The 16,751-nt window shown below is 45.5% G+C and overlaps 1 protein-coding gene across 1 annotated transcript in view; it reads left to right on the top strand.

The window, feature by feature from the left end:
- DLST (dihydrolipoamide S-succinyltransferase) overlaps positions 1–16,751 on the top strand; it is a 19,746-nt gene continuing 2,995 nt past the window's right edge. The window contains exons 1-13 of the mRNA XM_045901244.3: positions 1–128; positions 695–728; positions 3,360–3,408; positions 6,314–6,369; positions 6,504–6,578; positions 6,804–6,859; positions 7,370–7,481; positions 10,013–10,168; positions 10,634–10,710; positions 11,314–11,411; positions 14,520–14,650; positions 15,997–16,070; positions 16,367–16,450. Coding sequence (XP_045757200.1) covers positions 66–128; positions 695–728; positions 3,360–3,408; positions 6,314–6,369; positions 6,504–6,578; positions 6,804–6,859; positions 7,370–7,481; positions 10,013–10,168; positions 10,634–10,710; positions 11,314–11,411; positions 14,520–14,650; positions 15,997–16,070; positions 16,367–16,450 — 1,065 coding nt within the window. The 5' untranslated portion in view covers positions 1–65. The remainder of the gene's footprint in view (positions 129–694; positions 729–3,359; positions 3,409–6,313; positions 6,370–6,503; positions 6,579–6,803; positions 6,860–7,369; positions 7,482–10,012; positions 10,169–10,633; positions 10,711–11,313; positions 11,412–14,519; positions 14,651–15,996; positions 16,071–16,366; positions 16,451–16,751) is intronic.

Raw genomic sequence — 16,751 nt, forward strand, 5'->3', positions numbered from 1 at the left:
CGCTTCCGGTTGTTGCCGGGCCCTATATCCGGTGTCCGCCCGCCCTCGGCTCCGCCGCCGCCGCGATGCTGTCCCGGTCCCGCTGCGTGTCCCGGGCGTTCAGCCGCTCGCTCTCTGCCTTTCAGAAGGTACGGTCCGGTTGGGCCGAGGTACCGGCGGATGAGAAACCTGCCGGCGGGCAGAGGGGCAGCCTGGGGAGCAGGAGCGCGGCGCGCCGGTCAAGCCCGGCACCAAGGGCACCGGGACGCGGAGGCCGCGCGCTGGGCGGCCCGGGGCCGCCGTTGCTCTCGGGGTCGTCTTGCAGAGCCCAGCAGCCCCCTGCCTTCCCGAGGCAGCCGGCGCCCCGTCCCCTGCTGGGCCCCACCCTCCGCGCCCGGGCGGAGGAGCCGCCCAGAGCCGCGCCCGTCCAGGCACGAGACCCCGAGTTTGGGAGGAGGCGCCGCCGAGTACCCCGACGGGATCGGGGCCCGCCCCCACTCCCGTTAGTGGGTGTCAGCCCCGATGGGAAGTTGAGGTAGCTTGGCAGGCCCAGGGTGTTGACTGGGACTGAGAGCCTTGGCTGTTGCATTTGCCTTTTGGAGTCACGAGATTCACCTGTCACTAGCGCCTGGACAGCTTTGAGTCTGTACTTAAAAAGCTGCTGCTTCCCTCCTTTCATCATGGGTGACGTCGATAATGTCTTCTTTCTCAACAGGGGAACTGCCCTCTAGGGAGACGTTCCCTGCCTGGTAAGTTGTGCCCTTGCCGTTACCTAACGTGCTCTCCTCCTGGGCAGAGCAGTATTTGAGGAAACCGGGGTGCCTATGTTTCTCCACATGATGTGGAGCGAAACAAAGTGCTATTTAATAACAGCTATCCTGTATTCATTTGGCACGTAGTTACCGAGTTTCTACTGCCTATCAGGCAGGCACTGTGCTAGGCGCTCACTAGGGATACAGCAGTTAACAGTTCTGATCTCCTGGAGCTTATGGTCTAGCGGGAAGGACAAAGTGTAAATTGATAAGCAAATGAAGGATCATGAATTTTGGTTAAGTGCTGAGAAGGAAAATGAAGGTGGACAGAAGGCCCTTCTTTAGTAGGGGACATTAAAGCTGCAACCCAGAGGATGTGACAGAGGCGAGTTCAGTGAAGAGCAGGAAAAGGAAAGGGAATAGCATGTACAGAGTCCCTGAAGAAGGGAAGAAGTTGAAGTGTTTTGAAACTGGAAAAAAGGTGATTCAGCCAGAGAATTTTGGTTAAAGGAAGGAATGGCATGAGATAGAAGATGGTGTAGGGACTATTGGAAGGAATTTAGGTCTTATCCCAATTTTTTGTATGCCTGGCATAAATATTTGTTGGATGAGTAGATCCTAGTAGGAGTTTTCTGTGGGCCAAATATGGTTCTGAGTGCTTTCTGTGCGTTTTGCAGTTAATCATCAAGAAACAATAAGAGGTATTCTCATTGTTTTACAAATGCATGACCCAAGGCTAGGAAAGGGAAAGTGCCTTGACCAAGGTCATTCAGCCACCTATTGGTCAAGCCTGCTCTACCTGACTCCTCAACCTAAGTTCTTAACCCACCATGTTGTCATTTACTCATGTGCTCAACAGAGCATTTGAGTTCTTCCTACGTGCCAGGCACTATGCTAGGTGACAGGATACAGATGGTCTCTACCCTCCAGAATCATATGGGCTAGCTGGAGAGACAGCAAATAGACATTTATGCACACATAAGGCCGCAATTACATTGTGATGACTATGAGCGAGAAATGCAAGGCATAATGAAAGGGTGGGATGTAACCCGTCTTGGGAAGGTGGAGAGAGTGGTGAGAATGTCAGTAAAGGCTTCCCTGAAAAAGTGATATTTAAGCCAAGTCTTTAAGAATACATAGCAGTTGGCCAAGAGACCAATATTCCAGGCAAAGGGCATTGCTAGTGCAAAGGTTGTCCGGCAGGAAGGGACTTGACCAGTCATAGAAATGGAAAGGAAGCCTGTCTGGCTGGAAAGATAGGGCTGGACAGTACAGGAATGTGTAAAGTTTTTGGACTTTATTCTAATAGTCATGAGAACATAGGCACCTAACAGAGTGTAAGCTTGGAGCGGACTGTCAATAATAAATATTCTTTTAAACTAGGAATTCTAAAAGTAAACATTTTCTCCATTTATAGACCGGCAGGACAATGGAAAGAACCTTGTACTTGGGGTATGCGTTGTGGTTCAGGGCTTCACCTTGGGCTAGTCTCCTAAACCTCCAGAAGCCCTACTTAGGTAAAAACTGGGAATAATAGCAGATGGTCGTTCTACTTTAGGGAGTTGTGAGACATGAAAATCAAAATGAGGGCATTATGTGAAAGCTTTTTATAAACCCTAAAGCACTGTACAAATGAGACTTGCTGTAAGATGAACTCTAAATTGGACTCAGGGTTCCAAAACTCAGTATGGGCTGCTGGCTGTTCTAGCTCAAAGATACGCTGTACTTGGGATTTGTACTGCAGAGGCATGGACTGCTGGACATGGAAGTGATTTACTTGACTCTGAAACTCTGGAGATTTGGGGGAGGAAGAGACACAAGGGAGCGCTCTTTCTCCTCTGGTGTTTCCTGAACCCATGGTTTATTTAGAAGAGTTGTTAATAGATCTGAAAAAAAAGACCTCTGGAAGAATATGTTCAGGTGAGGCGGCAGCCCTTGTTAGTTGTAATAGTTGTCATTTGGGGAAATGCAGTTATCTGTGATAAGGACGTTTGGTGGGGCAGAAAGGGACTCCCACCTTGCTGAGTTTGACCAGAGGGGACGACCTCAGAGAGCTCTTGGGAAGGCAATAAACTGATAGGAGGGACAATGATTTGCTCAGTACTGGGGCAAACTGGAGACCCTGGGCTTAAAGTAGCCCAGTCTTTGCTACTAGGGTTTATGCAGTAAGACTTCCAGCTCAGTGCATTTTAAGTAACCAGGGAAACAGAAACCCAGACCAAACATGCCCACTGCTTCTCAGATTAGGCTTTGTGTAGTCACAGGATAAGCCATGATGGGTCTTTCTCAAGCTTCAAATATATTTGAACACTTGGGGGAGTAGGGAGGTTTTATTGTGAAAACATATAGGGATAATGACAGTTTATGAATTTTAAGGTAAATATGATAAAACTACTTCAGGCTTTGCCCTTAGAATTCTCCTTTTTTCAAACACATACCCGCTCTCAACCCCACATACCTGTTGCTCTTTGCCATTGAGAAGCAGGACTCTGTGTGATAAGGATTATATTGTTGCCTACATTTGATCTTGCTCCGTGTCAGAGTTAGGGGGTGAACAGATTTCTTTCCCATTCCCAGCAGGTATCCTGTATAAGAGTTGTTGGTTAAGAGTTGTTTTGTTTCTTGCAGGGGTCTCCTTATGTCAGGGACCAGGTTACCCTGACAGCAGGAAGATTGTGTAAGTATCACTGGGGAGCACAGATGTGTGGCCATGGGGTATTTAAGACACCAGTTCTAAATTTGACCACCTGCTTTCTTCACTGGCTTCCAGGCCTAGATAATCAAGGTGCTTATGTTGAGTCTCTAGACCTAACCTTGATGTTGATTTATGACATGTGATGTACGTTGAGCGTCAGCCCCATGTCAGGTGCTGGCGCTGGAGTGTGCTTGTCCTCAGGTGTTTAGATTGTAATGAAAGTGAAGTTGGAACCCTCTCTTTATGGGAATAGATCTAGTAGGTTACTCTTGAGTATTCTGGTTGGATACAAGTGCAGCCGAAGGGCTGGAGGTTCACATTTCCTGTGGAGATTTAGAGCATCCTCTTGGTAGCATAGTTACTCATTTTAGAAACCGTAAAAGCAAAAGACAGTGAGTTGAGTCCTGGGACTTTGACTACTTCAGAGGGAATGCTATTATTGCATAATAGAGTTTGGAGAAAGGCCACCCGTGTGTGTTTCAGATTAACTTCTGCTTATGAGTATTGCTTAGTGCTACTTTGCATTCCAAGTATTTTCCGGTAGGTGGTAAGAGGATGCTTTCTAGTTATCTGTTAAACAGCTATAAAGCTGTGTTCTGCATAGGGAGAATCCTTAAAATGAAGGGTCACCAGATTAGTTCTTTCACTGTGCATCACAATGGGATTTTCTTTTCAATTGAGAAAATGATGCACTTAGTACTAGAAGTATGAATTTCTGAGTTAGTTTTTAGAGGGCAATTAGCATTCATTAGTCTTGAACTGTGTGTATTCTTTGATCTAGCAATTCCATTTCTAAATGAAGAACTCCTGGTATACCCAGATTTCTCTCAAAATGGCCAAAATAACAGGGGATTGCTTAAGCTGTGTCATGTTGACATGTTCACATTATGATAAGTGGGGAAACACAGGTTATAAAGTGATTCTATTTTTTTCTGTACAGTATAATCATGTTTTTTTGCTGTTTCCAAATACTCTCAAGTGAACATCTAATACTTTTGTAACTTAAAAATTATTTAGAGCAATTCAAAATGTGCTACTCATCTGCAACTTTAATGAAAATTGGAACAACCACAAATTTCGATGCAATAAATACAACAAATAAGTATTTAAAAGTAAATTTCTTTTTTTAAGATTTTATCAGAGAGCACCAGTGGGGGGAGGGGCAGAGGGAGAGGGACAAGCAGGCTCCCTGCTGAGCAGGACCCTGAGATCATGACCTGAGTCAAAGTCAAGATGCTTAACCTACTGAGCCACCCAGGTGCCCCAGTAAATTATTTGTTAAAAAAAAAAAAAGAAAAAACCCACAACATTAAACTTTGTGGGGTGAGAAAATAAGTACCCACCTTATTTTAAAAAAACTTTCATTATAAAACATTTTGGTTTTTCATGATTCAAAAGTAAAAAGAGACTTTACCCTTGTCCTGCATGCCCCCAAGTTCCTCTTCCTTGGGACAGCCAGTGCTCCAGGTTCTTGAGCGTCCTCACAGAGCAGTCTCTGCAATTGCAAATTACCCACGAGTTCTTGTCCATGACCACTTACCACATGGTTATAAACTTTATGCAGATCACTTTGTGTTCCGTGCTTTTTAAAAAATAACGTACAGGGGCGCCTGGGTGGCTCAGTTGGTTAAGCAACTGCCTTCGGCTCGGGTCATGATTCGGGAGTCCCGGGATCAAGTACCGCATCGGTCTCCCTGCTCAGCGGGGAGCCTACTTCTCCCTCTGACCCTCTCCCCTCTCATGCTGTCTGTCTCCCATTCTCTCTCTCAGATAGATAGATAGATAGATAGATAGATAGATAGATCTGTCTCCCATTCTCTCTCTCAGATAGATAGATAGGTAAATAAATAAAATCTAAAAAAAATAAAAACGTACATTTTCCCCTTGATTTTTAAATAGATCTTACAGTTATTTTGACATTACAAGAGTAAAAATACCAAACGGCAGCTTAAATCTGTTTTACTTCTGTATTATAAAGATGCTTGTTATAGAATATTCAGAATCCTGAAGTGTAGAAAGTGAAAGTCCCCATCGGTCCAGATCACTCTCCCAAAATGTGTATGGATGTAACATAACCATAGGTACTGTATGTATCTACATCTCCCACTGTCCAGAGTTAACCACTCTTAGTGGTTTTGTGCATGCAAAGTGGTATCATTCTCTAGTTTACATTATTTGAAGTTAGTGTCATACCAGAAAATACCTTGGTCTTTTGACGTTCCTCTTGAATGAGTCCAGAATGGACCAGTGTGTGGCCTCCTAGCAAGAGAACCAACTAGGAGATACAGGAGGTTTGTTTTGTTTTGTTCTTGTTAATTTGCCCCCTGCCAACCACCCCCCCATAAGATCTTTTTTTAATTCCAAGCTAATTGTCTCCTCTTGCTGCCTTATCTGATCTCAGTCTGTAATCCTGCAGACAGAAACTTCATTGTTTGTGACACAATGGCAGGTACTGCGAGGGCACCCAGTTTATTGTCCTTGAATTTCGTCCAGAAAAAAACCTAATCGGGAAGCTAATTCCTTTTGGTGGGTGTGCAAAGGACTGAGATGCTTATCTTTTTCTTCGCTGAACCAAATGAAAGTCTCTGTTTTGTGGGAGCTGGCATTTCACTGAGCACGGGGTTCTGGACTCACCCAAGGAGTTTACTACGTAGGGTATCCATGTCATCCAGCCTCTGCTGTAGACCTGCTGAGTCAGAATCTCTGGGGATGGGGCCTGGACATGAATGTTTTGAAAAAGTTCCCCCAGGGGGACACTCATGGGCACCCCTGGCTGAGAATCACTGATTTAAAGGGAAAGTGGTCCATGGTCCCTTGTCTAGACTACAATGCGCGTGGTTCACCTGCTAAAGACGTTTACTTTTCTTATGTTTTTTTTTTTCTGTAGTATTAACAACAGTAGTGTCTTCAATGTTCGCTTCTTCAGAACTACAGCTATGTGCAGTAAGTACTTTCCTTCGGTTCCCTGCCTTCTTGGGAATGGCATTTTAATGGGAAGAGCAACAACTGACAGAGTTTAATTAAAAAGGAAAAATAATGGCCTATATGTGATTTTCTTTTTTGCTTTTTTTTCCTAGAGGATGATGTGATTACAGTCAAAACCCCAGCATTTGCAGAATCTGTCACAGAGGGAGATGTCAGGTGGGAGAAAGGTAAGATTTCAGGCCCTACTTACTTAAGTTTAAATACTTTATAAAGTTGTCATCACTGACCTCCCCCTCTCCCTGCCCCAATAATCAGGTTTCTCCCTTCTCTTTACCTGAAATGTAATTTTTCCTGGCCCTGTAGGAAAGGGTCTTATAACACACCTATCAAAAACGGATTTGTGGCTACTGGGGTCCCCCCCCTTAACAGATAACCTTTGACTGTCTTTTCAGCCGTTGGAGACACTGTTGCAGAAGATGAAGTGGTTTGTGAGATCGAAACTGACAAGGTAGGCTTGTCCTGTATCAGTATAATTTTTCATGTAAAAAAACCTAATTAAAAAAAGGGGACTTAACGGTTTAAATATAATGTTTAACTTGCTCTAACCTCAGTTGTAAAAGTGTTGGAATAGCTCATTAAAAAGAAAAAGGTGTAAAATTTTAATTTTGGATTGTTCTCGGTTATATGTATTATGTACTTCGATAAAAGCTTTAGTTTTGTAGCACATGTGTGTTTGTGTGTGCATGTGCAGGAACTGTTTCTGTTTCCATTTGTTTTTTGTGTATCACTTGGAAACACATTAACTGAACATGACTTTAATGTTTCTGAGAAAGGACAAAGGGTGAATCTTGACAATAGCATTGACTCTTCATTACTCTGAGAGTGTGGCCTTGGTGTTTCTATAAGCAGAGCCTAGTATATCTGCTGCGACTGTTGTGACTCATGTTTGAGATTCTAGACAATTTTCTAATGCCGAGTAAAAATTCGGACTCTTTCTCCATCTGTCCTTGTTTTCCAGACATCTGTGCAGGTTCCATCACCAGCAAATGGCGTGATTGAAGCTCTTTTGGTACCTGATGGGGGAAAAGTAGAAGGAGGCACTCCTCTCTTCACACTCAGGAAAACTGGCGGTAAAGAAGTTCTCCTGGTTGTCAAGATCTCCAGTGGTTCCCCCTTGGAATTGGGGCGGAGCATAATGTACTAATTCCTTGATACCTCAAAGACTGTTTGGCATTCCAGCTGCTGTTAGTTGAGGGACTAAGACAGGTGATATTTATGCAGTGGGTACTTTAAATGCCAAGTTCTAAAAGAAAATGGTATTTAAAGAAACCTAAAACCTCATAATAACTCTGTTCTTTCCGCGTATATTTCTTATGCTGGACTTTTTTTTTTTTAATGTTCTGTTAATCACCATACATTACATCATTAGTTTTTGCTGTAGTGTTCCATGATTCATTGTTTGCATATAACACCCAGTGCTCCATTCAATACGTGCCCTCTTTAATACCCATCACCAGGCTAACCCATTCCCCCACTCCCTCCCCCAGTTTGTTTCTCAGAGTCCATAGTCTCTCATGGTTCGTGCTGGACCTTTTCTTAAAGATACAATAGAATGAAGAAGATTTTAAAGATAGTGATTTTTTTTTTTCTTCCTGTCCTCAGCCCTGGCGTCAGAATCAGATGGGGGCTTTAAAAATAACAAATGCAGGGCACCCTGGGGGCTCCATTGGTTACGTGACCAACTCTTGATTTCTTCTCAGGTCATGATTCCAGGGTCCTGAGATGGAGCCCTGCCCTGGGCATGGAGCCTGTTTTAAGATTCTCTCTCTTCATTAAAAAAAAAAAAAAAAAAAAAAACACCTCTCTCTTCCCATCACCCCCCCACACACGCATCTCTCTCTCAAAAAAACAAAGCAAAAAACGTGTGTGTGTGTATCTATATAAACAAACACAAATGCGTAGACCCCATGGCCCAGGGATTCTGATATATTAAATCTGGGGTTATCAGATGTGGGTTATCTATTACAGTTGTTTTTTTTTTTTTAAATGCTCTCCAAGTGATTCTGATACACAGCTAGGGCTGAGAGCCACTATTCTTTTTTAAGATCTTATTTGTTCATTTGAGAGAGAGAGAGAGAGAGTATAAGCAGGGGAAAGGGCAGAGGGAAAGGGAGAAGCAGACTTCCTGCTGAGCAGGGAGCCCAACATGGGGCTTAATCCCAGGACCTGGAGATCATGACTTGAGTCAAAGGCAAATGCTCAACTGACTGAGCCACCCAAGTATCCCAAAAGCCACTATTCTAAAGTGAGGAGAAGTAATATTTCATGGTGTCTATTCTGGAGAATTCAGTGTTGTTTTTTCACATCTGTGCTCAGAGCATTTCTAAGGAAGGTTGCTCTCTCTCTTGGGAAAAAGTGAGAAGGAAATGAATTTGTTTGGCACCTTACAGTCAATATGAGAGATTAGAAAAGAAAATAATTTTTTCTGATTCTTAGTTAAATGCTGTAATTACTAAAGTCTGTTTCTTTTTCCTTATCAAAATAGTTAAGGAGAGAGATAGTAGATTACATCCTTTAGATTGATCAGGGTACGACCAGAAGCCCAGAATGGAAGTAGTGTGCAGTAGAAGGCTAGGGAATAAGATCAGGGTTTTTTTCCTTAATTTTTTATTGTTATGTTAATCACCATGCATTACATCATTAGTTTTTGATGTAGCGTTCCATGATTCATTGTTTGTGCATAACACCCAGTGCTCCATGCAGAACGTGCCCTCTTTAATACCCATCACCAGGCTAACCCATCCTCCCATCCGGGGATAAGATCAATTCTTTCACCTTCTGATCATTCCTTAAAAAGAATGTTCTTCTAATTTAAATATGAAATGTGAAACCAGGTATGTACAGATGGATAAAATCAAAGTATCTAAAGTTGTGGTTTAAGAGCATTATGCTAGATGAAATGCTTCGAACTCTTTAAGTCTGAGTGAGCCTTTGATTATTTAAACTTTTATTTTTTTATAGTTAAAAGAGTATTAGGGGCTCCTGGGTGGCTCAGTTGGTTTAGCGTCTGCCTTCAGTTCGGGTCATGATCCCGGGGTCCTGGGATCAAGCCCCGCCTTGGGCTCACTGCTCAGAGGGAGGCCTGCTTCTCCCTTTCCACTCCCCCTGCTTGTGTTCCCTCTCTCGCTGTCAAATAAGTAAAATCTTTAAAAAAGAAAAAAAAGTATCCTTCCACACATGATTTTAAAATAGAAGACAAGACTGTCCATACTCCCATGACCAGAAGTGTGTTACTTTCATATATGTGTATCAACATCTTCAATTGCCTGCGTTTCTTCTGCTTGGAAGTTTACATTGCCATGGGCTTAGTGGGTGCTTTTAAAGTACTTGCTAAATTTGATCTTGAGTTGGTATTTGTGAAATCAGGAAGGCAGCTGAATGAGGTCAGTTGTGTAACGTAGGACGTCTGGGAGCCCCGGGGAATGGAAGGACCGCGCCTTCCATCCTTGTGTGCGTTTCGTAGTGCCTTGTGTATAGCCAGTTAGCATTTGGCAGGTGATTGGAGATAGAGCTTTTGCTGCTACACCTTGTTTAGTATCTGTGATTCGGTTGCTTTGCATTCCAGACGGTGCCAGTGACCTCTGCTTGTCGTGTTTTCCAGCTGCCCCTGCGAAGGCCAAGCCAGCCGAAGCTCCTGCTGCTGCAGCCCCGAAAGCAGAGCCTCCAGCCCCAGCAGTTCCTCCTCCCGCCGTGGCATCCATACCCACTCAGATGCCTCCAGTGCCCTCGCCCTCACAGCCTCTTGTTAGCAAGCCAGGTACGCCTCCCCCTCCTGCGTGTCTCTGTGTGGGAGAACATCCCCTCCAATGCCATGTTCCCTCGCAGGGCACAATCTTAGACCAGTCAGGGCTCCGAACAGGCTCCAGTGGCTGCTTTGTAGAAGGAACTCTAGACTTTGTATCAGAAGACCTGGGTTGGAGCCCAGCTTTCTGTTTACAGCTCTGTGCCTTTGGGCTAGCTCCTTAACGTCTCTGAGCACATCTTCATTTGTGAAGTGGGAATGGTACTAGTCCCCCTCAGGGTATCCGAAGGATTAAGTGACAGGACAGCCTGACAGCACTGGCACTTAGTAATTGTTTCTCTGGTTGGTTGGGGTTTGTTTTTTTGGGGGGGGGGCTGCAGAAAGGTGGTTTTATGAAAGCACGGGGATGGGACGCATGGGCCAAAAGAGCTGCTGTCTCTCTGATTTTCTGATGCAGCTGTACCTTCTGTTCATTGTCAGTGTCTGCAGTGAAACCCACTCCTGCCCCGCCAGTAGCTGAGCCAGGAGCCGGCAAGGGTCTGCGTTCAGAACATCGGGTAAGCCTCTGGGGAGCACTGCCAGTAGGAGGCCGAGGGGATAGGGTTGAGATGAGGGGGCGTGGGCATTGTGGTGCCTACCTGTGAATTGCTGGCAGTCCATGGCAACCAAGGTTAGGAAGCAGCTTGTCATAGCCTCCTACTTGTCATCTGAGAGGACTAGAACCTGAAGTCTTTGGAGCACCTGCCCAGTGGCTCTTCCCACGGTGCTGTGCTACCGCCGGCCCGCCTTGGCTGAGTGAGAGGTCTGCAGGGGGCGGGAGCTTAGGAGTGTGCGCTCCCCCTCACAGGACCACACACTGGAGAAGTGGTTTTACTGAGCCCTGTTCCTGTCCTCCTGGCACACTTCACTGAGGGCTCCGTGGTAGCAGTCACTGGCAGGGGCAACTGTAAAACCTCAAGGAAGTATATGGTCAAGAGTGTGGGCTCCTCTGCCTGAGAAGACCTCCTAAAAATACTAGAGAGCCTGGAGCGCTTGTTTTACTTAGGTATCCTAGTCCGTGACACCTCGGTCCTTGCAAGCTGAGTGCCCCCTTGGACTGAATTCCCCGGGGAGGGCTTGATCCGGAGAGCCCAGACTGTTCATCCTTGTCCTACTTTCAGGAGAAAATGAACAGGATGCGGCAGCGCATCGCCCAGCGTCTGAAGGAGGCCCAGAACACGTGTGCGATGCTCACTACTTTCAATGAGATCGACATGAGGTGAGATCTCTGGGCCTCTGACTCCCCGCGCCCTTTTTTTTGGAGAACACTTGAACTTGCCCCAGCCCCTACGTAGTGCTGATTCCAAAACGAACAGCAAGAAGAGGTACTTCTTTGCACTGCCTGTTGACTAAAACAGAGTGACCCATGGGGTTCGTTCTCTAATTGCCTGCCTCTGTGACGTAAAAAACTTTTAGCCTTTTATACCTGAATTTTGTGATGTCTGATCAATGAGGCTGGTAATGGTGTTAAATTCCGATGGCTAGTGTCGAGTTGCCAAGTAGAGCCGGGGCAACAGGGCCTGCCCTTGGGATGGAGAACCGTTTGACCGCACACTCAGAGTCAAAGCCCAGCACCCTGCTGCTTTCTCACAGCGACTGCTCCTGATTTGTGTTCTGAAGTGGCTCAGATTTGGGTGGTGGGAAAGCACCAGCTTGTCCTAGCTTTCGCCTTTCCCAGCTGTGATAATGAAAGGGAAAGCAAGGTGTGTTTTTCAGTAAAAACCTCAGGATGTATAACCAAAGGGACAAATTTAGTGCACCAATTTCTAGGGTGAGCTGGCTGTTGATTGGGTGGCTCATTCGGTTGAATTTCGACTCAGGTCAGGATCTCTGGGGTCGGCCTGTGTCGGGCTCAGCGGGGAGTCAGCTTGGGATTCTTTCTCTCCCTCTCCGCCTCCCCCAACCCCCTGTGTACCTCTCTCTCTAAAATAAATAAATCTTTTAAAAATCACAAAGTAAAATCTAGAAAAAGAAGTATCAGTGGGTAAAAGTATGAAGTAGAGAGAATGAGATCATTTGTTTTTGAGATGGAGAGCAGAAGTGGGGAGGGGAAGTTCCCCCCGGTGCTTCCTGGAGAAAAGAGATTTTTAATAGGCCTAAGATTGACTAGCATTTTGACACAGGTAGCATTGCGGGGAAGGGTCAGTCCAGACGATGTAAATAATAACGGCGCTGACACAGGCAAGTACAGGATACTTTTGAGAACTATCTGCTGTGAGGAATATGTGGGAAAGAATGGGAAGAAAGTGGGATCCATACTTTTAGAATGTTTTGAATGCCAGGGATAAGAGTTTATATCTAATTCGGGAGGTAAATCATGAAGTCTTCAGGTCATCCCTTTGCCTCTTTTTCTTCTAAGTGCTTAGTCTGCTAGCCTACTTTTCATTAGGGAAATTTGTTTTCTTAAGGAAGGGATCTGAAAAGCGTAGAGAAGGGAGGGGCTTATGGATAGTATGCTGTGGCGTTGTTCACAGAAGTAGGGCTCTGTGGCCTGTTTCACTAGATGTCATCCATGCTGTTGTGAAACTTCCTAAAAAGACGGGATGTCATTCAAGCCAAAGATTTCTCTCCTTCCTATCTGTAGGACATAGGGAAGGACCTTGACTAATGAATCACAAAGGCCGCAGCTTATGTTTCAGTGCATTAGGGCCAAATTGTACACAAATTGAATTGGACTTTGAAATTCTACCTAATTCCTTAAGACAAAACATGTAAATATTTGTGGCCTTGGAAGATGCAGTTGGCCCAACAGCTTTGATTGGAAGGTAAGTGCAGTAGCTGGATCTCATTTCAGCAGCTAATCGAGGTGTCACTTAACGATGGCCTGGGGTCTCACTACAGTCGGTAATGTGGTTTAGATCGAGTGCCCTTGGGTCTTGTGCTGATCAGCTACCCATAAGGGGCCTTTCTTAGACCTTCTCCTCTGCCCTGCTGTCCCAGGCCCTGCCTCCAAGGGCAGAGCTCTGAAATAGAAACTACTTAATGACCAGACAATAGCATTTGGGCAGGTTTGAAAGCAGAGATGTTTATCACATCTCTTTCCCTCTTCTGCAGTTCTTGTGTCTTGGGAACCAGTAATGTCTTTAGGGTGGTAATCCTAGCACTAAATAAGGTTAGACTCAGGAAAACAAACATTTAAACCTAATCAGTCCCCCGCCCACCCCCCCCCACCCCCGGAAAACTTCCTTTTTCAAAGGCAAATGGTCTGAAGGGGGAGTTAAAGTTATACCATCTTCTCTTTCATGCTAATGTCAAATTAGGCCATTATGGGGAGAAAGGGAAAACTGGAGCATTTGGGCCTGAGATAAAGTTATATTCAGTTTCCATCACAGAACTGTATTCCGATAAATACTGAGGTTTCTGTAGCAAAATGATGGGAAAGCCATTTCCCACTAACTGCAGTATATATGTGGTACATCTGTGGAAAACCAATCCTAAATGAACAAAGGCTGTTTATGTCGCAAAGGCTTCCCAGAAGGCCCAGCTGCTTGTACTCGAAAAGCTTAGGGCCACACATGTCCACTTTCTAAATACCAAGGAAACCACATCCAGTAAACTGATAGAAAGGGTAAGGGCTGTGTCTTTATTATCTTGACGCCCAGCCTTGGCCCTTACATGTATGTGGTGGGGGTTTAGCACCTGTTTGAAGGAGCAAGTATATGGAATTGCTAACTCTGTGGAGATAGGAGGGAGTTTATTGACTTTCCCATGAGCCTAAAAGAACACTGGTCTATACCTGACCATATATAGTCATGGGTGCTTTTGCTCACGTGGAGCCCAAACACCTGTGGAGTTTTTTCAGGTTTTGTTTTCATTAAGTGGAAGATAGGAAGAATGTCAAAAGGAAGTTCTAATCAAGTTTGGTGGATTTTTTTGGACATAATTCTAACAAGAAATTTAAAAAAAATACTGTTTATCTTGTAGACTTTGTTTATGCTTAAAATAATTATTCAGAGTAGAGAGCTCATGAGTTTCGGGTAGCTAGAAATCACTTTCTCATCCAGGCAAGGATGTTAGTATGCTGTGTGAGCTCTTGTTCATATTATCTGTCACTGAATTCTATGACTTCTGGAATAGAAAGGAGCCCTATAAGGGGCTCAGCCATACCGTCAGGACTGATTGGACCCAATTTCTTTGATTCCAGGTTTTGTAAAGAAGCGAGGTTATTGTATTGACCTCCGCTGGACTATTTCAAAACTTGAACTTGGGTAGATGGTCCAGAGGAAGGGAAAAATGCTTACCCAATTGTGTACATGGAGTTAGAAACTGGTATGAAAGGTAAAATAAGGGCTTTGTGGTCACTTTGTTTTATAATGTGTTTTTATAGTAACATCCAAGAGATGAGGGCTCGGCACAAAGATGCTTTTCTGAAGAAACATAACCTCAAACTAGGTTTCATGTCGGCATTCGTGAAGGCCTCAGCCTTTGCCTTGCAGGAGCAGCCTGTGGTCAATGCAGGTGAGTTTGTGGTGGCCGGACTCGAAGAGGTCCTAGGAGGTATGTGTGCTCCCACACACAGACCAAGGCTTTATTTCATACCTGTGAAAACATGAGTGTCTTTCTCTAGGTATTTCTTGAATCACCTTCCTGAAGTGGTGTCATGGCTGTTTTCTCCCCACTAGCTGGACAGAGTGGTTTCTCTTCCCATTTCATAGCTTGGCAGCTGCTCTGCCAACAAACACTTCTGAGCCAGCCCAGCTCTCGGGGCTTCTCATGTCCATGTGGAAGCTCGTGTTCTGTCTAGCACTTGCCTTTCCAGGGGCCCCGGGATCTTGGGGCCTGACTTCCCACTTGGCATAGGCTCCAGGGTGACCTTTGATTTCTGGTCGATGGACCTCAGTGGGAGGCCCTGGGCTTGGCCCCTCTTTCATGGACTTGATGCTCGTTTTCCTTACTTTTTGCTCACCTACGTTATTGAAATGTTGACCTAACAAGCAGTTCTCTTTCCTATTGAGACACTTCTCTGTTCCCTGGAAGGTTGGGGGGGTGGACAGTGACACTTTTGCAATTCTGAGCAATGCCAGGGTCCCTAAAGATCTAGAAATAGAAGCTCTAGTCCCTTGCATTGAGTGATGTGCTCTAGGTAGGTAGAGGGCTGTCTTTGCTTTGTCCAGATGTGTATGTACCTCTTGTTCCTTCCATTCTTCTCATGCTTCCTCATTGGCTCTCCATCCCTTTCTTCTGCCTGCCTGTATATGTAGGCATTTCTCAGAGTTCTTTTGGCCTCTTTATCACTTCCCACATGCTTTGCCTTGGTGGCTTATCTAACAACACAACATAGACTTTCTGTGGAAAAGAGTACCGAGCCTGTATTTTCTCATGAGCACCAGACCTAGACTTTCAGCTGCCGGTTTGCTGGCTTACACTACCCTGCTGCCTCTGGAGTCTCCGAGAACGAGGCCTCCCTCACCTCCTGCGGAGAGTAGGCAGCGGAATGGGCAGCACTACCACCCCTCCCTTTGCATCTGCCTTTTTGGGAGCACTTTTTAAACCTAGCCATTCTCTGTTAAGGGAGGGTTTGGGCAGAGCTAGTTAAAGGGAGCTCCGTGCATACCTATCCTGTGTGAGCCGGTGTACTGAGTCTTCCTTTGAAAAACGGGTGCTCCCGTGCTCGGCCTCAGGGCACTTGGGAAATGTTAGGATTGGTTGGGAGTAAGAGGAGTCCGCCCCAGGCAGTGCAATGGTTTTCCTGCTGACTGGTCAGCCCACTGTACCAGGCATGGTGGATTTTCACTGTTAACGCAAGTATTTCTGCATTAGCCTAGGCTTGGACAGTTGTGTGTAACATGTGTTTTCTCTCACAGTGATTGATGACACAACCAAAGAGGTGGTGTATAGGGATTATATTGACATCAGTGTCGCCGTGGCCACCCCACGGGTATGTTGGGGAAAGCGGTGGGGAGCTCTGGTCTTAGACTCTCACTTTGTATAAAAAAGCAGACCCCTGGGGAGAGAGCATTTCTGTAATCCTGTCGTAGAAGGGAGTTAGTAAAAGAGTAATCTGCTTTTGACCCCACCACATTCTTTTAATGTTAAGCCTAAATATTTTAGACTCTGTTAATCACATTGAGTCATTAAGATGCTCAATGGGGAGCAGAGACCACCCACTTGAATCAAGGGATTATAAAGGGTACTATTAATCTGCAACTGAAAACAGCTTTTCACTCTCATCAGGGTCTGGTGGTTCCTGTTATCAGGAACGTGGAAGCTATGAATTATGCAGATATAGAGCGAACCATCAGCGAACTGGGAGAAAAGGTAAAGTGGAAAGCAGCATGTGTGTTGGTTGCTGGGCAGGTCAGGGAGGAGGGGCCGGGGAAGGCTGGGCTCACTGGTGGGCAGTGATCAGGGAACTGGTGCCTTGCTCTGCTGGGTAAGGTGTGTGGAGCTCGAGACTGGCAGTCACCCCCAGGAGCCGAACTCTAGCTATCTGGCAGCGCTCATTGTGCTCTTGTCACGGAAGACCTCGTCAGAGGAGGCCTGCTGGGGAAAGCAAAGGTCCTCAAGGCATCGTGCCTGTCCTCTGGTGGAGGCCTGGCCACAGGCGTCTTCTGCTGAA

The sequence above is a fragment of the Mirounga angustirostris genome, unplaced genomic scaffold (genome assembly GCF_029215605.1).
Source record: "Mirounga angustirostris isolate CCGP_5_RB_7025 unplaced genomic scaffold, mMirAng1.0.hap1 SCAF_9, whole genome shotgun sequence".
Lineage (NCBI taxonomy): Eukaryota > Metazoa > Chordata > Mammalia > Carnivora > Phocidae > Mirounga > Mirounga angustirostris.